Below are 26,598 nucleotides of genomic sequence, written 5' to 3' on the forward strand. Positions count from 1 at the left end.
GTCACTGCCTTTCAGTACGGAGATAGATGATCCAGTGGTTTGATTCAATGTTAGATGATTCTTATGTCATGAAACAGGAAAATGCTGTCTTGACCTATGTGAAGCAGTATATTTTAAACCAATCAGAAAGCACTATACTGGAAAAGATGATTTAGTAGACCTGGCCAATGTGATTCTGTATGAAAGCAACCACCAACAATGACAATATGGGATAATGAATGGAATGGTAATGGTGGTGGTGTAGAATGTCAAGCATAATGGAAAGCACACCATGTAAAACCTACATGCAAACAACAGCGTAAACTGAAGCCACATGGTTTTCTTTTTAAAAAAAAATAATTATTGAGTAGTCAGGCACTTAAAAGTGTGGCTGTAGTCATGGTGCCATTTTTAATATGAGGTTTACACATACGTTAAAAATAAGGATTTCAGATGATAAAAAAATTCAGGAAGAAATATTGCTGAGTTGGTAACAGAAATGAGATACTGCTGAGTTGGAATGTCAATCAAAGTGAAAAAAAGAAAAAAGAAAACCACCCCTGGCTTCAAAAGTCACATGCATTCAGGAAGACCTGTGCACTCAAACTGACAGCTTATATGATACGTTAACATTTTCTCAGCATATGAAGAGACAGCTTTATACTGTCACTAAACAAAAAAGGGCAATTGACAGATTTTCATATGCTTTCGTGCTTTGTTGTTATACAGATGGGTTGAATATACTTTTCCATCCAGCGTGAACTTGAAGGGGAAATGCTGTTTCTAAGATGGGACTTTTTATCTGTTGTTTTATAAGCACTTGTATTCAAAGTAGCCTTTTAAGTATTAAAATTATTCATCTAACTCATTAAAGCTTGCAGTTAAGAGCAGCAATCAGTTGTGATAAAAGAACAGACTACCCCAAAGGTTCTGGAAGGACCTGATGCCTAAAGACCACCAAGAACACCCCTACTGCGTACACACTACAGCTTGTTTCTATCAGAGAGAAAGCTTTTTCCCATGCTTCCAATAAATGGACATGGGTTTCTGAGGAGGATTTTAACATGTATAACCTCAGACCATTTAAGGTTTAAAAATGGTCAAACTAAATGGAAAACAGTGAAGTAACTGCAGTTTTGACATTGTATGTGTCCCACGCAGGCTGCACTGGTTAATACTGAAGCCACTACAACTAAACTAGCTGAAATTTCCAGACAGTAGAACTTCTCCACATACAGCCCAAATTACTGTAATTGGCTGTGTAAGTATCTTTGTGAAGGCTAACATGACCTGGAATGTCTGTGGTTCTTGTGAAATAATCTCCCTTCCGAACTGAGGCAAGCACCCACATTAATGCATTTTTCTGCACTCGCAGGAATCACATTTATTCTTGGAGGCCTTTTGCCGGCCATTAATAGCAGCTGGATCCTTTTTAACTACTTGCTATTGAATTGACGTAGCAGCTGCTGTTTTGTTCTGAATTTTGGGATCTCATTGTGTTTTCATATATTGTTATTATGCGCAAAAGGCAGCATATATATGATGCAATAAATGGCAAAACAAATAACAATATTTTAAACAAATAAAGAGCAGCCTCACAAAGAATTCATGGCAGTAGACTGTGTGGGATGTAGGTTGGGCATGAATCACCATTACTATGTTATTCCTCTTTGTAAAGATGCACATGGTGTCAGGGCCAGTCCAAGACATTTTACTGCCCAAAGCAAAGGGCAATATGCTCTTCCTACACACACATACAGAAGGTAACTAGACTGGTGGCAGAATATTGTTTCAGCACTGGCAACAGGATAGCACACCTGAGGACAACAGGTTCAAGTAAGAGAATGCAGAGCAAGCTGTGTGGCGCACGTATGTACACACACATAGTACACACACACTTCTTTCTCCATGCAACTGCTGCCTGGGGCAGTTATCTCACTTAAACTAATGGCAGCTTATTCCTGGCCAGTGAACTAATTTGAAGCTGGTCCTTTCACCTTTACATGCAGGAATGTACATAGGACACACAACATGCACAAGTTTAGGTTTGCTTCTCAAGGTATTTTCCATCTACATTAAAGATTGCATTTATTAATCAAGAAAATGAGTAAGTTCAGGACCATTCTTTTACCTTTTCCATACTCCAGATTTATGTTGCAAGTGTGCATCTAATTAGTTTGTGTAAATCCCATTCTCGCAGATTTAAATTAGGTTCAGGAAGAGAGTTCTGTTAAGGATTGCAGACTTACAGCCTGGGTCCTGATGACAGCTTCTTGGAGACAATTCTTACTTTCATATTTGAACTTTCATTTGAGTAGACAAGTACAGGATTCAAGGTTGTATCCAATGTTAGTTCAACTTGGAGTAGACCCATTGAAATTAATGGATATGGCACAGGTTCATTTGTTTCATTTGGGTCTCTGAGAATAATTTAGTTTGATACAACTTCAAACTTTTACTGTTTTCATATGTGCATGACCATTTTTAAAAATAAGCCAAAAATTAATAGCATACCTGGAAAACTGCTGCTGCAGTCCTCTCATTTGAACCCTGTTGCGCTCAGATTCCAGTGTCACTTCTCGTAATTTTTTTTCACTTTCAAGTCTCAAATGTCGCTCTTCCTCCAACTCATGTATCAGCTTCTCGCGCTTAAAAAAAAACCCAGGAGAACAAAACTGTTCAACAGTGCTTTCAAATTTCAACAGTACTTTCACAATGCAAAAAAAGATTATGCCCCACTCCCATTTCTACATTCCAGTCCACCAGGTTTTGGTAATGCCTATTAAGTCATATTTGCCACCCTATATTAAAAGCTCACGTTTTTCTTGTTTGTTCTCCATACTCTGTACATCAGTATAGAGACAACTAAAACCCTGAGCTGCTTCCTTCTTGTAGTTTCTTGCCCTTTAGCAGGTTTCTGGAGCATCACCTCAGTTGGAGCATCAATTAAGCTATTATCCCTGGTACAAGGTGTTCCCCTGGAGGGCTTTAAAAGATTAGACAAAATCATGGGGAATACAGTTATCAAAAGCTACTATCCATGATGTCTGTTCTCCCTTCTCTGTCAATGGCAATGTGCATCTGAATACTAATTGCATTCGAGCCCCACTTGCCAGCTCCCCATATGCATCTTGTTGCTCACTGTGGGAATAGGATTCTGGACTATGTGGGCTTTCATCCTGATCCAGCAGAACTCTTCTTACATACATAATGTAGTGGCATCAATGAGTCCTACACATAGCTTGTCAAAAGTTCAGCTACAAAATTATAATGAAAAAGTTAGAAATTCAGGGGAATGCTGGGGAGGGGGGGATCACACCAGGCATTCTATTTATGTGTGCATGCTTATTCAAAAACAATTGTAAACACAATGTTGTCCAATTTGTAGCCTACCAAAGGATTCGATGTATGCCTGATGGTGCTGACCTAAATTTTATGACATGCTTAGAAAAATGTATCACCAAATTACAGACATGGTTTCATTAGAGAATAATAAAGCTTTCTTGGTGTTAAGCCATTATTAGTGTAAGTCTTACAGCTCTACATCTTATTATATGATAAATTTAAAATAGTAGTAAGGAAGAAACCAAAAATACATGCATCACAAGTCAGAAAAACTGATCTTAAAAACATATCATAAAGGTAAATAAACAGACGACACACCAGGAGTATATAAGGGATTAAATGAAATATGTAAGATATTTTACTTCTGGTAAAATATGGGGAATTACACAGATAGCAGAGAACTTCTGTCTAGCTAGCCACACATAAAAGCTTGGAAGTGAGGGTTTTTAAATGGGAAAACACAGTTCCATAAAATAAATTTAGTGTTCTAATTAAATTGGCCAATTAATATTTATTCTTACTACCCCATAACACAATCCTGCAAGATACTAAGAATGTTACTTACAGAGAGCTTTGAGTAAGTATAAAAATGTTCAGCATCTCCCACTGCCATAATCTTGCAAAACCACAAGCCCCCCCCTCCCCCCTCCCGCAAATACTGAAGTTCATCAACTGTAGCTAGGCTGGGGCTACACATTATTAAAGGGGCAGACATGCATTTCATAAATCCATAACTGCTGGTTATGGAGTCTGGATTGTGGTCTGAAAGGATGTGAAGCTACCAGCTTCCTGAAAATAAACAAGTCTAGGTCTGGTCGGTGCCTTGATTGGTGACTGCATGAAAACATGTATACCACCTTGGAAGAATGTAAACCATGATGGAAGAAAGGCGGGATATAAATCCAAAAAAATAAATATATGGAACATGTAGGGGGCTTTTACAGGATAGAATTTGTCACTGGAAGAGGAGACTTTGAAACCTTTCCCTGCCCACCAATAAATTATACATAATTCCAATAAATTCCTGGTGGTTTTGATACATAGCTTTTATTTTGATCCTGCAACAGGTGGTAATAATAATAGTAATAATAATAATAATAATAATAATAATAATAATAATAATAATAATAATTTATTACTTATACCCCACCCATCTGCCTGGGTCTTCTCAGCCACTCTGGGTGGCTTCCAACAAAATATTAAAATACAGTAGTCTATTAAACATTAAAAGCTTCCCTAAACAGGGCTGCCTTCAGATGTCTTCTAAAAGTTGTTTTTCTCTTTGACATCTGGTGGGAGGGCGTTCCACGGGATGGGTGCAACTTCCGAGAAGGCCTTCTGCCTGGTTCCCTGTAATTTGGCTTCTCGCAGCAAGGGAGCTGCCAGAAGGCCCTCGGTGCTGGACCTCAGTGTCCGGGCAGAACAATGAGGGTAGAGACGCTCCTTCAGGTATACTGGACCAAGGCCTGTATAACTTGCAGGCACTGTGTCTCCAGCTTTGTTTGCTCTCTCCTTCCTCTCTCCTAACCAATAATAAATGAGATAAAGCCCTCACACAAACCAGCAAACTCTTTCATCTTCACCAGTATTCTTTCTAGAGCTCAGCTAATTATGCAGAGCCCTGCTAATAATCCAGGAGGAAACCCCTAAGGCTAGACAGTCAAAGATCCAGCAGCAAAGTAAACAAAGAACTGGAAAGCAATTCTTTATTTCCTCACCCCACCAGTGAAAAAATGAGGGGGAAGAGTTTTTATTTTAATTTTCTTGTGGTGTTCATGTTGTTGGTTCCCCCTAAATAGCTTTCCTCCATATTAAAAATGAAGGTTTTTAAAATTTATTTAAAGGAGACTATATTTTTCCTTGCTTGCCCTCCCTCCTTCCCTTTGATAAAAAGGGAGAGATTGGTGTGGTGAGGGCTTGGGGGGGGCACTTCTGAGGGGGTGAATGGAGTGGAGAAGATTTAGCCTTATGCTGAAATTGGAGGTTGAGTACTATGTGAGAATAATGGGGAAGGTGTTTCTAGGTAAGCTGTGCAAGCAAATGCTCACAAGCAAGCCCTACTGAATTCAATGAAGCTTACTCCCAGGAAAGTAGAAGTTTAGTTGAACTCAGTGGGGTTTATGCATACACAGATTGCACTTAGACCTCTGAGTGGGGAAGCAGATGCAACTTGACTAGTAAATCACTTATCAACGACACTTAAATTAGTTGAAAATATATTATATGGAAGTTTATTTAATATTTTTATTAAATCTACTACTTGCTTACATGTTAAGGCCCTCTACCATCACAGGCAGCCTCGTCAAGGCCCTTGGCTGCTGTGGGGAAATGCGGCACACTCTCTGCCGCTGCAAGGAGGTACGATCGGACCCTCTGCCACCGCAGGGAGGCCCAGCAAGGCACTGACATGATAGATAGATATAGATAGATAGATGATAGATGATAGATAGATAGATAGATAGATAGATAGATAGATAGATAGATATCTGTATATAGATATATATCTGTATATATGTATATGTATAATGTATATGTATATGTGTGTGTGTGTATATATATATCTCATATCATAATATTTAGCTTGTGACATATTGTGATGTTGAAACCAGATACAGTGGTACCTTGGGTTAAGAACTTAATTTGTTCCGGAGGTCTGTTCTTAGTCTGAAACTGTTCTTAACCTGAAGCACCACTTTAGCTAACGGGGGCTTTCTGTTGCCGCCGCGCGGCTGTGCGATTTATGTTCTCATCCCTAAGCAAAGTTTTTAACCCGAGGTACTATTTCTGGGTTAGCGGAGTCTGTAACCTGAAGCGTCTGTAACCTGAAGCTTCTGTAACCTGAGGTACCACTGTATTGCCCAGCCCTACTAGATGGGAACTATTTCGCCTCTCTTAGATGGGAACAGAGAGCAATAAGCAACTCCGGACTCCTTCCAAATATGACTAAGCCCAGTGCCACCTAGTGACCAAATTATTTAATGACACTATACTACGCACGCAGTGCCACACCAGTGTCTTTCACAGTAATATATATTTGGGATTGTACCTTTTAGTATACAATTTAAATTACTCAGAGCACAGACAGCCCTTTGTCTGCTCCTCATCGACTGCTGCTAAACTAAATGTTTCTCATCCTGCAATCAATACTTCTTTACGAAAATAAACTTAGGCATTGACAAACAACTCTGCAGCATATTGCAGCTTTCTTGACTGTAGGCTTCAACAGCATGAACAACTATCACCCCGAAGTCTGAGGAGGGCGGGAGAGTGAGTGAGGGGGAGAGAGAGTAATGCGCATTGGGTTTTCTGCTCATTTCAGTATTTACAAGCTGCTTACAGTAGAATCATTCTATTACATTAGACAAGTAGCAATTCTTCAATTCCCTTAGATTAGTTAGTTAGTATGCCTTGGTTTCTCATTACCATTCCAAAATGGGCTGCTAAAGCTGACAGCTATCTTTTGCAGTTTTTTCCCCTTCCAGTTGCGCTTGTTATAGATTAAATTTAAGTAGCGTGAAGTAACACAAAATAGACTGTAATAACTTTGTGGCGATGGACTGAGAAAGGCCTTTCTTTTTAAACATTCTATAGTTGCTGTATGCACTTTAAGGAGAGGGGGAGGGGAATGAAAAGATAAGAGAATTATCTGCAGGATAGGATCTAAAAACTGTCCACTTTAGCGATTTTAAATACACTCTCTCTCTCTCTCTCTCTCTCTCTCTCTCTCTTTTCTTCAGTTGACCTATTTAAATGTTCAAGACAAATGCATGTGGGTTTAATATGTCCATTTCAGAATTCCCTGTATTGAGTGGAAAGTCTGAATGGGAATTCTAAGCAGGTTTAGGTGAATACACTTTTAATTCCTCTTTAAATCTTTGTGCTGAATGCAGAGAGGTCTGAAGGGGAGCTGCATGCATGTGGGCGGACCCTCTCCATTTTGAATCACACAAGCAGTCTCACCTCAAACACCTGAAAAGGATAAAAAGCTTTAGAATGAACAAACTATGGTTTAAACAAAGGCCTTACAGAAATCTGAAACCCAAATCTGAGTAGTTGGTTTAGTTCTACGGAAAATCCAACCCTACTGCCATGGTTTCTTGGCCGTTGATTCCCTGCTAGGGTTGCCAGGCTACAATGCTGTACAGTGGGAGACTTAGGTTTTCAGACCAGAGGTGGGCAACTTCAAACCTAGAAGCTGAATGTGACTCCAGGCTTCCCTATCTAGTCCTCAGGCCACGAATCCTCTTCAGGCCTATTTCTACAGCTTGGATGGAGAGATGTGTGTAATAACCTCCACCCTTTATGTCACTTGAATATGATACTGTACATAGTTTGGGTAAGAGCTGCATCTGTTGCTCCATGTGCTTTTGCCTCTGGTCCTACTCCAAGTGGCATGATGCCTCCAGAAGCTTGTTCATAAGGGATGCTACCCTGTGTTCCTTTGGCTTTCTCCTGTCAATATTGTGCAGACCTTCATGTCTCCAGACCTTATGCAAGGGATTGGCCTATCTTATTCTATCTGTAGCCCTTTCTTCCTTCAACTCCATGTTTTTACCACTCACTCAGCCACAACTACTTCAACCAGCCAGCCTCCACAGCACCTCATTCCACCCACCCCCTCTCTGTAGCCCCCTTCCTTCGCTTTTCTTGCCCCTTAGTCTTCTTAATTACTGGGCTACGTTCCCAGTCTTCACCACCCCCTTTGCAAACTGCTTATCCTAGCTGAACAGATGACCTTCCTATCCCTCAAAGAAACTGATGTGAAGCATGCTTTGTTCTTTAAGCAACCAAACATTCCTAGTCATTGCACTGGTAGTGGCAATATAATATAGATTTCTGTTTAATGTTCCCTTCAACTAAGGACCAGTTATTTTCCAATTTGTAAATCAGGGCAGCTTTATGTTTTCTGTTTCCATTCTAAGTAACTCCTAAATTAACAGTTCTTGTCACTAGAACAGAAATCCATTCAGCAGCTGGCAATTACAAATTCTGTGTGCTTTATTTGCATTTGTCTATTAAGATGACTAAGAAAGGAACTGTAAGATTTTCAGTGATTCTGGTGGGATGCTTTATGGACAGTAGATTTCATGATTCGCATTCTTAGTCAATGGTGTTATTGGTGATGTAGTTCTTCTAAAGAAATGTTTGTGAATTAAAGTAGTTTCCTTGATGCCAGCACTCGCTATGCAGTAGCTCAAAATTGCCACCAAGTGGCAGGACAGTGACTTTATTCAATTCCAATTTGGCTTTATTTATCTGGCACTGTGAACAGCTTTAATTGCATCTGTGCCACAGAGTAACTGTTGTTAAGAAGCTCTTTTTTCATTCTAAGTATAAAATTAATCTGTATTTAGAAATTTAGAATGCTATTACATGTGAAGTTACTGTATATGCAAAAAGGCAAAAACAACATAAAGTAGCAATAGGCATTTAAGCTTTGCTCCTGCTCTCTCCAGCTGTGCAACCCTGGCAGGACTTGGAAAATAAAAAGGTATCACTGCCAAATAGCTGTTTAATTATGTGAAACAAGCAACCAGGGCCAATAAAACTAGAGCCACTACTAAAACTGCTTGTCATCTTCCACAGACTAATAAACAAATCCTACTAGGTAGATGGCCTTTTACAGTCTTACTTGGAGACTCTAGGTCTCTAGACATCAAAGCACTAATATGTATATAATTCACTATGGCACTATAACTGTTTCGAGCCATATCAGATTCAGAAATGACACCTGCATCAGTGGTACCCATCTTTTCTCTTGCTGACTTTTCAGATCAAGCTATTTATGGTATTTCCAATGGCACATGAAGGGATGTGATAAATGTATTTAACAAGGCTTTTTCCTATAATGAAATCTTTACTGTTTATTCAAATTTGAAGCTCAGAGCCAAGTTTGAGTTCTTGAAACTGATATTAAGCTCCTAGCCTAATTAATTTTTTTACTCAAAGGTATATTTCCCTGCCTTGATGTATATGCACCACAAAGAAGTAAGAAAAGAAGAGAATGTCATTTCAATGAACAAGAAAGCTCACATACTCATATCATTTAATTTTTTATCTTAAAACCATAAAGCTACTCAAAAATGAATTTGCAAATGTAATTGAGCTTCTAATAGCTTCTAGAGGCAGTAATTAAAGAAATCTCATTTCCCTAAATTAAACATAATGAAATGTTTTTTGAGATCAAATAAAAACTGGAAATGATATTAGACCAGGAATAATTTATACAAAAATCTAATGTTCACAAGTGTGAAAGATAAGGTTAAATCAATAGCAAAATAAATAATAGTTATAATATGTAATCTCTGTCTTGATCCAGTTACAATATGTTTCTCTGCTAGTAGATAAATACTAAGTATTGCAGTTTTTGAACTAATATATTTTTGTAATGACTTACTGGTATGTTAGTGATATACTCAATGCAGACCACTCATCCTTCATAAAAAGTCAAACGCAGAAGTGTATACACAATATGGTGTGGATCCACCAAGGATTTACTACTTAATGGGCTTCTCAAGCTTCTGTTTAGATCAACAGCCTGAGTATAAGACAAAAGGAGACACAACTCTGTTCCATTCTCCTTGACTCATCCCTATGCTTTTATTTGTCTAATCACTCACCATTTTTCACTCTGCATTGTGGCCACTTCCACCATACTGTTCACTACTTAATGCCAATGACACCGTTTTTTATGAAACTCAGTGGACATCATACAGAACCATTAACTCCTTCCTGTGGCACTTTTCATGACACTTTGCATTCATGATATTTCCATGTTGCATTGAAAGGAGTTTGCATGAAAGACCAGTGGTGTAAAAGGGAAGCACAGTCCTTCAACTCTCACTGTGCCTCCCATATTTTCTCATGTCATCTTTCTCCTTTATGCTTCCTAACAAGGATTTTTCAGGTTGACAATTGGAATTAACGCAGCAAGTAAGTCCTACATATTAGGTAAGGCTACATTACAGGTTGAAGCATGTAATAAACTCTGACAACACATCTCCTAATGACAATGTAATCTGGAGTGGAAAAGTGGCAGGCCTTGAACTTTTCCTTGCCTTCCATTTTTTAGATGGAAACTTCCTCAAGCTGCTCCTCCCATATGGCCAGATGCATGCAATACTGGAAAGAAAAACAGGGATGTGTAGAATTCCCGTAGTGATGGAAGAGGGGAGGGAATGATTTCCACTCCTAGATAACCAGCTGAGCAGAGATATCTCATATACACTACCTTATCCAACCATGTACACAATACATGGGCCTATTAAGTTCTCCCCCAACAATACTGCCACACCAGTTGTGACTGGCTGAGCTGGGTCTTAAAGGCTTAGTGTACCCAAGCAGCATAAACCATAAGTTGGTTTGGATTTGAAGTTTGCTCACTATGTATTTAAATAACATTATCAATTAGCATTTTTGTTTAGAGCAATACACACAGGTATGTGTATAACTCATGGGTAGGCAACCTAAGGCCTGTGGGCTGGATGCGGCCCAATCGCCTTCTCAATCCGGCCCATGGATGGTCTGTGAATCAGCGTGTTTTTACATGAGTAGAATGTGTCCTTTTATTTAAAATGCATCTCTGGGTTATTTGTGGGGCATAGGAATTCGTTTATCCCCCCCCCAAAAAAAATATAGTCCAGCCCACCACATGGTCTGAGGGACGGTGGACTGGTGCGTGGCTGAAAAAGGTTGCTAACCCCTGCTATAGCTCAATCTCAGCTGTACGTAGAAAAAAGATTCATGTGCTTGGTGATGATATACAAGGTTGCATGAGAAAAAGGAATAGCTCACATTTTAGTATGTCTGACTTTACAATATAAGAACTGAATTTAATGTTCTGTCTTACTGTGATTGGTATCTCCAGATGTTGCTTTAATTCAAATCGGAGATGCAGTTTGCTCAGAATTTATGCAAAAAGATTGAAGAGAATGGTTCAAGGCATCCTGTTTAGTCTCAGGCAAGTCATTATATAGTGGTGTCATCCATATATCTGTTGTAGCTAGTTACTCAAACCAATTTTGAATCTGATCGTGGCACATCAATGAAATGCCTCTTATCCAGAGCACAGAAATGGATTCTAAATAGATTGCCCAGAACATGCTTTGCAATACCTCTTCAGCCATAAAGTGTAGTGAATATAAATTACTGTCAATCCAGCCATTTTTTTTCTGTGATGCTGAAGAAGAACAGGACAACTTGACGAAGTAGCAAAACTCACAGATAACCCTAATGCTGCATCACATGATTCAGTGTCCTAAAAGAGAGACAATTCCTTTCCAGACTACCTTGATAGCTGCCAGCTCCAGAATAATGTTAGACGAATGACATCTAAAGAATGTGTAGGCCTGTAATATTTTGCTACCTCTCACTTCAGAATATTTCCCTAGGTATCACTGAAACCTTTTTAAAGCTTCCATCATGTCTTGTGACTTAGGTATTTTATTCATATTGCAGCTATTTATTCTACAGAACTTGTCTGATTACACTTCTCTGCTCCTAGTGCCATATGATCTGGATTACTGGCTGATCAGTGAACAAACATCACTGCTTTGGGGGCATGTTGGCTGGACAGCCCCTCTCCTTACAATTCTGGAAATCCTCATATTGCCAGATATTACATTTGATTACTATAAATCAAAGGTGCAATTATTCTTATAAGCTACCTTTTTTAGACTTCTGAAATGTATATCCTCTTGCTATTGTGCTACTGAATGAAACATATTTTAATTCATTCTGAATGCAATTTTCCTGTGTGTTACCTTCAGACTATTAGGATGATCAGACACAGCAAATATTTTCAGATAATTATCACTGTTGCATGTGGAAAGTGTTCAAACAATATTAAATCCCACGTTTAGTCGGAAAGGTGGTGTTTTTGCTACCAGGATAGCCACTTTGGTATTCAGACTAGTAGGAACAGAGGAAGCTTGATGCAATAATTGACTATGTTTGCTTTGCATTTCCTTCCTTCCTTCTATTTTATCCTATAACTAGGCTCATGGCTTTTCTTGTGAGAAACTGTAGACTTCCCAAGTTTCTACACCTTTCCAAGAGGCATGGAGATCCCTTTTAGGGAAATTTAAGTGTTTTTTAAGAGCGTTTTTAGCTGTGTGGCTTTAATTTCTGTACAGCTTCTATCTTTTAATGACTATATTGGCTGCTGTTAATGAGAGAGATGGAAGGTAGTGACACTAATAACATGAATGAACATTCTGGCTAATACAGGGTTTTAGAGACACATCGTCAACCCTTTGAACCAATAATTGTGTTAAAGCTGTGGGGGTGAGGTTAATAATATATTGGATAATTCTGATAGACTTTACTCCTAAATCAGTACAACTCAAATTTGTATCGGTTGGAAATTTTAATTCCAGATTTAAATATATCCAAATATATCCATGTGTTCCATGATGCTTTTCTGATTATGAACAGAAACTGAGGGAATGGATTGGTTATTGGGACCATCACACTCCTTCCCCCACATGAGTATGATCTCTTCTCTTTCAACATAGGCAAAGCAACTCTGGTTAGCATTGGGCTGATCTGCATGAAGACTTGGGGCTTACATGGTTCCCCTCTAAACTCTCCTTTTCCTGCACAGCATGGAGAAGGATTTCTGCAGCATTTCATTTCATTTGACACAAATCCTGGTTTGTCACTGTGTATGAACCAGAGATTGTGCAGAAGTCCTTCCTCTGGCCACACGCGGGGGTGGGGGAGAAGGATGTCAGGGTGGGTTTACAGAAGGCCGAAGTTTGGCTTGGGCTTATTCTAGCTTGTTCATATAGCACTAAAATATGGTTTAGTACTATGAGTGTACCAGCCTAATATGTCTGCACCAACATTATTGATAACCATAGCCCAAAACACAGTTTAGAAACTTTGGAGACAATAGCTTTGCAATGAGTGCTACCTATGGGTAGTTAAAATGCTGGCAGAAATGCATTGCTAATCATAATTATATCCAAAACTGGGAGGAGAATGCTCAAACGAGAGGAGAGGAAGAGATGGATCTAATCCATTTAATTAACTTGTAATTAGACTGTGTTGCATTTGAACTTGGCTTGTGTCTATCCTAGGATCACCTACAATAGTTAGGGACCACTGGGGGTATCTGAATTGATGCTATTACTAAATCCTTTGAACATTAGTGTACAGAATAGCCATAGGACAACCACACAATTTTTTTTAAAAAAAAGACAGCTGAAAAAAAAAGGAGATTTGCTGTGCATTTTTCATGTTAAGCGTATTGCAGTGACAAAAGGGCTTGTGGGTTGGTCAGGGAGCAGATAAAATGTGGATAAGTGTAAAGTGTCTTGCAACAATCATAGAAGGGAGAGCATTTATGGGACTCTTAGGGAAATTGATATGGGGCACAGGAAAAGAAATAGTCTCTGCATAGACTGTGTGGTACTGGAGAGAGCAGAGCAGAGCAGCTGTGGCTTCAGCCACATACAGGAGTTTGAGTATGTCTCAGAAATGTTAGGCAAGTAGTTAGAGCAGGCAGGTAGATTCTGGGCAGAGTTCATAAGAATTATTTCAGATTTAGGTGGGTTCACATATTGTCGGTATGCTTGACTGAGTTTATCAGTTGAGGAAGAAACTTGTGGTGCCAGTGTGGTGTAGTGGTTAAGAGTGGTAGTCTCGTAATCTGGGGAACCGGGTTCGCGTCTCTGCTCCTCCCCATGCAGCTGCTGGGTGACTTTGGGCCAGTCACAGTTCTTTGAAGTCTCTCAGCCCCACTCACCTCACAGAGTGTTTGTTGTGGGGAAGGAAGGGAAAGGAGAATGTTAGCCGCTTTGAGACTCCTTAAAGGGAGTGAAAGGCGGGATATCAAATCCAAACTCCTCTTCTTGTGGAAGCAGCAAGATGACAGGGGTCAAAAGAGGAATTTGGAAGACTGTTGAGTATTGAGGTTTTATTTTTTCCTGTATTTTACATGTATTTTACAACAGGGACAGACAAATAAGGCATGAGAACAAAGGTAGAAAGAGTGTTTTTGGAAAGATATTCAGTATGTTGGAAGCAGAGGGATTCTGTTTGTTTCTCTTGTGGAAAGACTGTCCAGTTTACTCCACATATGAGGAACGAAGGAACTTTGATCAAGTATTTTTCACTTGTTCTTCTTCCGGTAAGCACTACAGAGTGGCATTCTTTATGAAAAAACCGGGTGAATAATATATTCCTTTCGGCATTTTCAATAGAATTTGTAAGTGTGCTTTTTTTGGGAAAACTTTCCACTTGCTGAGAATACACAGAACAGGAAAGAAAGGGATTGACTTTTATAGCCCAAGTTAACTTTTTCTTTCTTAGATAATATGTCATGGAATAACTGACTAGCAATAAATATACAATTAGATTTGCCATTTAGTAGACCACATTTAGTTTCTGCCATTTAGTAGACTACAACTGCATTTTATGTGTCTACCTAAAAACAATAATTCCCAAACTAGACTAATTCATTATAGATACATTTCTGCTCTCTCATTAGCCCACAGTATACCCACCTCCTGAGAGATGAAACAGCAGTGGCAAAACAATGAAATGAGCTTTGGTACAACAGTTCATTTTCTCATCAAAGCAGTTAATCTGAATACATAACACCAGAAGGACTACTTCTGCCCTCAAATGGTAGGTTATCTGTATCCAACATGGAGCAGGGAAGAAGAGAAACATTCAGTTGGGAGTTAATGGCTGCCCAAAGAGGCAGAACTGAATTGGGCTTTTCCCAGATGCATATTCATGCCTCCAAACCACTTCTATGGTTGGAGAAGACCATACTTAAAGGCATCTGGCTGTGAACAGAAATTAGTGTACATCAACCTTCAACTCCCAGTTCCATGTCCGGCCACCAGATGGGCCCCCACTAGAGTAAAGTCTCTACCATCTATATAACATATAGTCTCTACCATATAATCAACTCCTGAAATGTGACATCAGTGGTTGCTGTGCCTCTAAGCAATTTGCTAACCTCTTTAATTTCACACCATATGTAAGCTCTCACTGAAATTCTTGTACCCACAAAACGGTCACTGCTTTAAACTTAATTCACATCCTAACACATAAATTAAGAAACACTTAATTATATCCTTGGAATTTGCAATTTTTCAAAACTAATTATTAAAATGAAATGAATTGCATTTGTGTTCATAAACTTTTTGATAACAGTGAAACAAAACAGCAGGGGAAAGTATTTTTGCTTCCAGCCTGCTGATTTAGTTGGAAAGCTGTACAGGCGCCGCAGCTGGCTTATCAAACACCAGTGGGGTGTCTTCATAATGACAGAGCTAACACTACAACTCTTCTGTCCCATTGTTAACTAACTTCCCACAAACAGGACAGCATTTCCATTTTCTATAAAGCGAGAATTTAGGCAAAAATTAGTAGTTTGATGTCAAGGGTTCCAAAGTGGCATTCTTTTAAACCTGAAGTATGCTTTTACCGAACTATACTATGTGAAGATGCAAGTGATAGTCTTTTGGTTTACGTGTGGCTGCCAAGCATAAAGGCTTACAATGGAAGGTGAGCTTGTTATCTCAGTGAAGGCAAAGAACTATATTTAATGATGTGGAGAAGCTTCCCACAGTCATTTAAATGAAGGGTAGCTAACCGGCAGTCCTTCAGATGCTGTTGGATTCAAGCTCCCATCAGCCCCATCCAGCATGGCCAATGGTCAGGGGTCAAGAGTTACAGCAACATGTAGAGGATAACAGATTAAACACCCAGGATTTAGACGTTTACAAAAGTTCCTTACTACATATTGGTAAATGGCCACAATAAATCCCCCTTTTCAGCCCTACTTGAAATATTAAGTGCAGTGTCTTAGGATTGATTTGTGATACAATATAGGTTATGAGCCCTCTGGAATAAGTCGTGACTAAAGCTATAACCTTAAACATACATCCATGGAAATAAGTACCACTGATTGTCCAACTTACTTTTGACTAAAGAGTCATAGGATTTGTTCTGTTCTGAGAAGTGACCTCCACTTCAGTGGCATTCTGGACAACTCCATGAAGAGAGTCAATAAGACCAGAGTGCAGAAATGGTTACAGAAGCAGTCATCATGAGATTGAGCTGAAGGCTGATGAAGATGCAACTCCAAAGTCACTGCCTCCATCTTCCATAAGAGGAGCCATTTTAGTTAAAGGAGACCAATCTGCTTTAGCAGTAATTTTCTCCAATAGAGCAGGAAAGACGGCGGTGTCACTAGGAGTTCTTAAACTGGAGTCATTTGAGTCAGAGGAGGGCAACACAAACTCCCTGGGACAAAAAAGTGCTGGCATAGTAGGCTCTTCTTGCACAAATACTTCTGGTTTAGTGTTCACATTCTGATTAACTCAGCAAGTGAATGTTTATAAAATGAAATTGCATAGCTTTGAAAACAATAGTACTTCCTATATGCCACGGCTAACTTGAAGTGGATCAGGACACTTTTCTGGTTGATTTGGTTTCATGGTTACATTGGTTACATTGTTGGCAGGGAGCTGTAGGAAAGGCAAAGTTTGGATATGGCAGCAGGTGATCACCCTTAGGCACCTTTGAAGGTGAAGGGCTCAGGGTTATGGGGTCCTTAGCCTGGGTATGGAACATTCTTGAGGCTCACCTGCCACATCTGCCCGGAGTTGTGGGCACTGGACGAGGCTGGGATAGGAAGACATCCTTATTCACCACAAAGTGGGGCCCAAGCTTTGGGGTGATGCCTTGTCATGACCCTGAGAATGGGCAAGGTCTGGCTGGCCCAAGGATGTAGTTAAGCTAGGTTCCTACTCTTCTAATTTCCCTGGCAGATGCAATTTAAATAAAATGTTCAACCCATCATTTGTGGCTTGCCTGTTTATCCAGTGTCAAATTCTCCCTACATTCAGCATGTGTTTTCTGAATTCCGATGTAGCTGCACTGCTCAGAAAGCAACAGGACTCATAATCCCAAAAGCAATGACTAACTTTGGGTAGATCAGAACACTTAACTGAACACTAGAGGGGATGGGAATCTGTTTTAACACTGAAAATAAATCTTGACCCACTTTTATAGCACAACTTCCTTGAGCTAGCAAGAAATGTGGTTCCACAGAAATCTGCAATATTTGTTACTGTTATTGTTAGGACAACAAAATTGAATTAGTAAAGAGCTCTCAAGTTCCTCACAAGTAGCACTGATGAGAAACTGCAGGCTGCATTATACAATGATGCATATATTACTTTGATAATTGAAAAACCACATGCACGTATAGCGATACGGCACGGGTAGGACATTGGGGTCAAACATCTGCAAGTAGCATAAATCTGTGTTTTCAAATTCTTATCAGTCAGCTGAAGGCCTGACCTTGAACACATAAGAAGGCTACAGAAAAAGAAATGAGCAATAGCAGCTGAACAAATGAGGCTTGCTTGCTTGGTTCCAGGTAAATAAGAAACCTGAAAGGTGAATTATGCCTCTGATGTTTTTTGTTAATTTTATTTGTTGTAAATAGGTTCTATTAACACGCTTTTATTGTTCCCTGTGCCTGGAGATCACAGTATGCAGGGCAGATAATAAATATTTTAAATAAACAAGCATTTAATTAAATGATTTTTGTACAATCTCAAAGTAATCCGATCAAGTGGTGCATAATTTGACAGAAGAGGTGACACTGGTTTAACCCACGTAATATTCTGGAAATTAAGATACTTTTTTTGAATGCTATAATATGGAAACTTATACTATGATTACAGCCCCCTTGTATGATTCCTCATGCAACAATATTGCTCTTAAATATTAGTTGAGATTTTTTTCTATCAACTCACATTGAACACCACAATAACTAATGTTTATAAATTTTACTTTCTCCCAACACTTAAAAAAGAGCATTGCTATAAAAACATTAACCCAGCTCTACCCTACCTCCAACACACACCACTGCCCCTGGGCAATGGGGAGGGCTCTGGATTGCTGAGCTTAACCTTTTAAAATTAAAGTAGTCACAATTCAGTATTATTAGTGTCTATGCGCTTCGTATCTATTAGCTACTGAGGTATTGCCCCAGGCAGAATAATCTGTTCCTAGCCATAAAATGGGATTTGTTCCACACTAGAGGGAACTGCTTCTGTGATATTAAATATACCCAGTGGATAGTGTGGAACTCCCTCCAACTTTCCCTTGATCAGCTTCTGCATGGGTTATCTAATGTATAAATGTCAACTTCCACCTCAGGGCTACTTTTTTTTACCTTGTATCCTGTACTTTTGGAAATATTATATGTATTTTACACTGAGGTCTTAACAACCTCATGTTATCCTCTTATACAAATGATGGTGTGTTTGTGTTGTTGTTGTGGTGGTTGTGTGTTTGTTTGTGTGTGTGTGTGTGTGTGTGTGTGTGTGCGCGCGCTTGGAGAGAAAGAGATAGAGGGATTTAATGCTTTTCAAAAGGCTGTTGCAAAGAATGTACTGTAATAATGTGAACTTGAACACCAACTCAAAATTACATTCTGCTGCTTTTTTCAATTCTATTTACTCCCAGCAAGAGGACTTGAGAGACAGCCCTTGCATCCAACTAAATCTAAAAATAAGGACAGTATATCCCATGTTTTTCCTCCAGTAAATATGAAAGTCAGCATTTTAAAGAAAGTTGGGATTTATAAGTAAGTGCTGTGACCAAATTTTACACGTAACTGTAAATTAAAGTAGAATTGATTCAATAGGGTTTAAAGAATGCCACCAATGCTGCAACTTTATGGCATTTTCACTACAGACACTGGTTTTGAACTCATTCTGTTGAAACATGAGCCTAGTATCAGGCTGTAAGAGTGTCTTTGAGCCTGATGCTAGGCTGATATTTCAATACAATATGGCATATGCTGCTGTCAAAGTGAAAGAGGAACTAAAAAAAAAATTTTGTACATTCTGTGTAGTATTCACTCAATATAGAGATAGAGAAAATGCAACAAGCAAATCTAATCATCACTTATGATAAAGATTCTACTTAAACAGAGGTGGTTGTGTGTTGTTGTTTTGTTTTTAGTAATGGAACTATTTAAATGTATACAGCTCCCTCTTCTGGAAGAAAAGGAGAATCAGTTATATTAAGAACTGCCAGAGTTATTGCTTACTGAGCTGAGACTCAATAATGTAATTCACACTATAAACGGGTCAAATTTTCATCATATATTTTATGAATATGTTATGATAAATCTTATGCTCATTAATTTGAAAAAGAAAACGAGAAAAAATCAGAAGGAAACAGAATATTCCAGCCAGTTATAAAGGATCATCTCTCTTTCTGAAGATCATTTTTGGTGACACAGATAACTGCTTACTTTGAAAAATATTGGGGGGGGGGTGTTTCCTCTTGAAACTCAATATAAGTTACATGCTCAAAATGAAAAAAAGAAATCAAGTTAGTATTGGTATTAATTTTAATTTTAAAAAATGTAAAGGAAGATGAAGAAGTGGATTTAGTCATAAGATCATTGTGGAATATAAGAGTTGCTGAGCACTGACTCTTGCTAAACACAGGTATGATCTAGGAAATTAAAAGCTGGTATTATTTTAAAGAAAGCCTATTATGAAGAAACTCTTAAGAGGAATAATAGAAATAGAGCCACATAGGTGCAGATTCCATTAAATGTGATAATGCTCTGAGTGAATTTTCATTTTATAAACACTGTGAAAACCAAGGCATCCATGAAACATGCACACAAGACTAATGCATTAGGTATGTTGATGCTTTTTAATCCTGAAAATGATTTAACAGTTATAGGGGTTGTCAAAGCCAAAACTTTTACTTTGAATTTAGTAAGAGTAGTGTTTACTACTATTAAGTAGAGCACTGCTGAGATAAACTCTACATTTCCTGGAAAATAGTGAGAAAATGAAACTCTTTTAAGAACTTGAAAAATACAGAACAATTTTTAAAAGATAGGCCCAAACTAGACATAAGTTGCAGCTCACCTAATATCTATTTTCAATGCTTAAAAGCAGAAGTGGAGAGCCCAAATCAGCTTTGGATGGGGGGGGGGGGGAGAGATCAATCTTTTCCAACAACTATTTCTCCGATTAAAACTTTGCAGGAAAAATGGGAGGAAAAGGTATAATACATTTAATTGCCTTTTCCCCCTCCACTAGGCTAATAGCAACTTTGGAGGCTTAGACTGGAAAACCAACATGGAAGGAAAAGGTTAAAATTAACCTCATTACTGATCACCAAAGTAGCATGCATTCAACAGGAAAGAAATGCATGGATCTCTTGTATCATAGGATGGTTTGGCCCTTAGCTTCTGGGTTTCTTATAATCCTTTTTGATTTTAACCCTTTTAAGATGAAACAATCACTCTCAGATTAAAGAAGCTAAAGCTCACTTCTGTACACACTTATTCTGAAGCAAGTCCTACAGCAGGCTTCCTCAACCTCTGCCCTCCAGATAATTTGAGACTACAATTCCCATCATCCCTGACCACTGGTCCTGCTAGCTAGGAATCATGGGAGTTGTAGGCCAAAAACATCTGGAGGGCCAAGGTTGAGGAAGCCTGTCCTACAGTGTGGCTTACTGTCACACGTGCCTCACAAATATGCTTCCTAAAGTCTAGAGATGATAGGAAACCCCAAACCAATAAATATCCTCATGAAGTGGTGAAAAATCTAATGAGTTCAATCAATGAGTTATGCATTGGAGTTTGAAACCATCTGGCAACTACGAGGGCAGCTTTCAGAAAGCACGTTTGCTGAGGTTCTAGATTACACAGAATCTGAATATGCAAGATGCACATCATCATTATTTAGCCTATAACTTGTTATATCGAAATAGAAGGCTAAAAAATAAATTTTACAAAGGGAAAAAACAAAAGGAATTGCTTGCAGGACATCCAATCTGCACAGTGTGATCTACCACAAAAAAAGAGACTGAGATGTCCAGCAGGAGGCAGAAATAGAGTGTTAAACAGAAACAGGCAAGGCAAATCAAAAGGGGAGGGGGCGTGAATGGAAATGAGGTAGAAGATGAAATTGCTTTAAAGAAAAGGTCCAGCGTTCTGTTGTGGCTCCAGCTTTAGTGGTAACATTGCAGCAAATCTAAATATGTGGTACAGTACTTTTTAAAGAATCCTAGCAGGGCACTTCCAAGTTAATGCAATATGAGTTAGAAGTTGGCCTAATAGAGTCAGGGTCTGAAAGGATGATTTATGATACAGAGTTTAAACAGAAGTCATTCAGCAACAGGTTTTTATTTCCTGGCACCACACTGTAAAATTCCTAGCAGCTAACTTCCAAAAGACAACAGGGTGGCATTTAAGGTCATTTCAAAGATTAGGAAATGGAAATGAGTTTCACTTTGTCAAAGAGTTAATATGATTTAATGTTCATTGTTAAATTAAATTCAAACTAGATTTCATAACATGAAAATTTTCAGAAGTGTCAGAATGGTGCTCTTTTGCTAACAACCTTATAAAAAAACCTATGAGCTTTCTTGTTGCAGAGATTAGATACAATATGTGAGCAATTCAGCTTCACAAAACAATGGAAATTCTGCTGACATTTCTTGAAGACAGGAGCAAAGAACCTGTGGCCCTCTAGATGATGCCAGAGTACAACTCTCCATCATCTCTGACCACTGAGCCAGGCTAGTGGGAGTTGGACTCCAATAGCATGTCGAGGGTAGCAAGATACCCCCATCTCTGCTCTAAGCAATTGCAGCTAGGCATAAACCAATCAGATTTTCCTAACCTGCTTCATCAGGAGAAGCCCTACACAAGGACTTCCACTTGCACAATATGATCTTCACCCCCATCTTCTACTCCACACCCCAGAAATAAAGTGCAAGTAGATAAATAGGTACCGCTCCGGTGGGAAGGTAAACAGTGTTTCTGTGCGCTGCTCTGGTTCACCAGAACCGGCTTAGTCATGTTGGCCACATGACCTGGAAGCTGTACCCTGGCTCCCTCGGCCAGTAAAGCAAGATGAGTGCCGCAACCCCAGAGTTGTCCATGACTGGACCTAACGGTCAGGGGTCCCTTTACCTTTACCTAACCCACAAAACAGCATGTAGGGGAGAAGGCATATTGTTACACTTGGCAACCTGAAACATTTGTGCAGATGAAATGGTTGGAAGTGGGTAGCACTAAATTGCATCCTGTGATCTATGGAAGGTCGAATGACTGTCTGACTGACTCTCTCATACACACACATACACACAACACGTCTGCCGGCCTCACCTACGCTTCTCCTTTTGGGATGGGATTTGATTTCAAAAATGAATCTGCAATTAACCTTAGCAAAACAGGGTTATACATACATTCACACCTATGCAAGCAGAAAATAACGGAGAACAATCCTGGGGGAAATGTTAGAAGAAATGCCAGACATTTACAAGAATATGCTATTCTTTATTAAAGCTACAGCTACTGGAAACCAATTCAAAAACATTGAATGTTGAAAATTCTCTTTTTAAAAAATTGGATAATTTAGTCTTTTGTATCTCATCTGTTAACACTTCATTTACTACTAAACAACATCAATTTCCAAATGACCTTAATGCTTTTGCATCAACAGACTTCCTAGTTGCCCCAGGCAATTGCACAGATTTATCTCCTCTGTGATAGAAAAGCGCTTCCAAGCTGGAGGAGGTACATTGCGCTTCCATGTGTAAGACAGCTATTTCAAAAGCAGGCATGTAACTCCCAACTCCCCCAGTAAAGACCCAGTACGCTGCCGAGAGAACGCACTGGACCTCTCACACAGCCAACTGTGCAGAGTTCAGATGCACTCCCTGCCAGCTGATTAATGGAGCAGCATTAATGTCAGAAGAGGTTGAAGTCGCATAGCATTTGGAGGGGGGAAGAGAGTTACAATAGCAAAGAGAAATACACAGACATTAAGGGAGAAGGTTAAACGATGAAAGCAGGAATCTCTATAGCAATGGTAAGTACTTTGCCCTTACTGTGGTGCTCTGGAATATTGAAAACACTCTGTGTTTAAAAAACAATACAAAACTCTCAACACATGAGCCCTCTTTTGCGACTGAGCTTTAGTCATAAATACCTTAGAGGCCTCTTCATAGCAACCTGCCTTATAATAAATCGGACCAATCTTGCATCCAAGTCTGTTCTGTCTACACTGGCTGGCAGCAGCTCTCAGAAAGGGGTCTCTCTCACACTCTCAGAAGATGCCAGGGATTGCACCTGAGACCTTCTGCACGCAAAGCAGTTGCTCTGCCAGCGAGCTATGGCCCTTTCTCCACTATGGTTCAATAGAATCAACATGATCAGTGAAGGATGGGTGATTGCAAGATATATTCATAACCACTGTCAATCACAAAGAAGCCATTGACTTATTGCTGGTAGGAGGAGGTATGCTTCCAGAAAGAATGCAAATTCATTGGGTATAAGGTTTTGTACGTATATGTCATTAAAGGGTAGTGCTGTTAGTGCTGTAGCAGACAAAATGTTGGACTTGAACTGGGCTCAATTGCCTGCTCAACCACCAAGTAAATAAATATTAGTTTCCCGGCATTACAAGAAAGCTGATATGAATCGATGTAAAACATCTCTTTACAATATGCAGCACATCTTAAATAATATTTTATGTTGTTATTACGAAACTGCTTTGAATTGTATTATAGTACAGTCGAACCTTGGTTCTCGAACTTAATCCATTCCGGAAGTCTGTTCGACTCCCCAAACCATTTGAAAACCAAGGCGTGGCTTCCGACTGCACTCAAGGAGAGCTTCCTGCACTCAAGTGGAAGCCGCATCAGATGTTCAGTTTCTGAAAAATGTTTCGAAACTGGAACACTTCCGGCTTTTCAGCGTTCAGGAGCTTCCTGCAGCCAATCCGGAGCCGTGCCGGCGTCATGGAAGTCAGTCACGATGGTTTAGCGTGGGGACTGACTGAGCAGGCGGCAGGATCCACAAGGTTCGCGGGCTGGATTAACAAGCCCAGTGGGCCGCATCCAGCCCGCGGACCTTAGTTTGCCAACCCCTGCTCTAGCTCTTACACTTCTATGGTTTCCCCAGTTTAATATTCCACCATTAATCCTATACAATTTTCACAGAGTCCCATTGAACTCTTGATTTTTAGTTCTTTCACAATTTCTCTAATCTTTTACCCAGTTAAGCACTTTTCAGTCATTTTGTGTGTAGACTGAACACACACGGAGTGGGGACAAAACTGCATCACCAAGCGTTCCCCCCCAAAATGTGTGTACAGTTGACTCCCTTGAACAGTGTGGGCTGCAACATAGGTGTGCTTCAGTGGGAAATTCCTCAAATTAGGGGCCATCCAGAGTGACTTTTCAGCATATGCAAAGGAAAGGGAGGCACTGACTAAGTTAGCAGTCTTCTGCTGACCCTAGAACTAACCCCTTTCAATGTACTGTATCATTCATAGCTCATTTCAAATATTTTTAGATGGAAAATTCACTAAAGAAAATTACTATTCTCCCCGTTCCACCAAACCAGGCAATGCAGAATTCTCCAATTAAGGTGACACTTAAATAATGGCTCTATGTGAATGCATTTTTTTTAATGTAATGCATCCTTTTAATAAGCACAGTGTAATGAAACTGGCTGGCATAGGACCCAAAAATAGATACGCACTAACTGGAGCATATCCAAAAGCATATGAATTGCGCCATTCGATATATCAGAAAGTCAGAACGTAACAGTTATGTTTTCAAAAGGGCACCTTATTAAACAAAAACTCCCAGGAAAAATCATTTCCCTCCATTTTTTTTATTGAAAGTTTAATCTTGCTAGATAAACAATCAGGTCTGGCTTTTCATAATCTAGACTTTTCATTATATCTCTCAATAACTCAATTCTCAAGAACTCAAGGAAGTAGCATCTTAAATGGCACAGCACAATTTATTTAGGGTTCTTTGTATGCTCAACCTTTTTCTTTCCTCTTTTTTTAATATAGTGGGCTATATTTTTTGCCAGAAATTATGGTACAGCAGTGATAGGGATGATCACATTGAAACTCATTAATATAACTTGTTTTCCTATTATTAGCACCATCTGAGCCTGTTGAAAGTCTTAACCAGGGCTTTAATTTTTCCCAGGAGGGCTTTAAATTAATTAGAGGTTTACATGCTAACAAAGAATCTGATACATTCATAAATCAATCTAACGCTGAAGGATTACGAAAAGGGAGGGGACCAATTCAACTGGGATCTCATATTCAGTTAACATGGTGTGTTTCTACAAAAGGGTGCAGGTGTGAATTAGATGGATACAGAGAAGAAGCCACGATAATCACTTTGTATCACTTAAACCCACAGTGGGGAACACAGCAAATAAGGGCTTCTGGCCCTCCCTTAGTGACATCTACGCCAACATGAAAGGGAATATCACACAACTGATTCCATTTTAACCTTCATAAATAAATAGCATGAATGCCATAATTTATGCTACAGGCCATGGGACAAAGAAAATGCAATAAGAGCTAATGTTGTTAGGAGGAGACATAGGATTTTGAAATATGCAAAGAATAGGAGTATGAGCCACAAATAGTAGATGAAATAATACTGAAAATCTGACTTGTGCTAAAATATAAATCATTACAAACACATGTGACTTGGGACCTACTGGTGAAGGGCAGGTATTAATAATAACAATGTAATAATAATAATAATAATAATAATAATAATAATAATAATAATAATAATAGTGGCTGCTTATATTCTTCAGTTATATTAGGTATTTTGTTTCACTGAAGACACTATTGTTATTCTACCATAGGAAACAATGCGGTGACAAGTTATAGCACTAGCTGCAAAAGAAGCGATAATGTGCATGTAATTGTCTGCTGCATTGTGGCCACATGCAAATTTAAGGACATGTCCACAATGCAGCCATTCCCTCTTCCCAGAGATCCTGGGACACTGCATTTCTGTAAGTGATAGCGCTAAAGATTTCTCAGCATCTAACCCAGTGTTTTCCAAACTTGGATCTCCAGCTATTTTTGGACTACAACTCCCATCATGCCTAGCTAGCAAGACCAGTGGTCAGGGATAATGGAAATTGTAGTCCAAAAGCAGCTGGAGACCGAAGTTTGGGAAACATTGATCTAACCCAACTATAACCCAACTACAATCCACAGAAGTCTGTGGGGGAAAGCCATGACAGTTAAAGGTAGTGCTGGTCCCTGCCCCAGCACAAGTTCTATAGCTAGTCCCAACCTGCAATGGCAGCAGTATTTGCAACCTCAAGATGCCAATCTTCGTCAAGATGCCCACTAGGCATGGCAAATTGAGAAGGACAACCTTCCAAACTCCACCTTTCGCCAACTTAACCTTTTT

General features: G+C 39.3%; 1 protein-coding gene across 11 annotated transcripts in view; it reads right to left on the reverse strand.

Moving 5' to 3' along the window:
* Nucleotides 1–26,598, reverse strand: part of NCKAP5 (NCK associated protein 5) — a 610,895-nt gene that overhangs the window by 282,265 nt on the left and 302,032 nt on the right. For all 11 annotated transcript variants that reach the window (XM_083703012.1, XM_083703010.1, XM_083703011.1 and 8 more), the window contains one exon: nucleotides 2,494–2,627. In XM_083703012.1, coding sequence (XP_083559138.1) covers nucleotides 2,494–2,627 — 134 coding nt within the window. The remainder of the gene's footprint in view (nucleotides 1–2,493; nucleotides 2,628–26,598) is intronic.

Source organism: Podarcis gaigeae (assembly GCF_964106915.1).
Source record: "Podarcis gaigeae genome assembly, chromosome: 1".
In the NCBI taxonomy this organism is placed as follows: Eukaryota; Metazoa; Chordata; class Lepidosauria; order Squamata; family Lacertidae; genus Podarcis; species Podarcis gaigeae.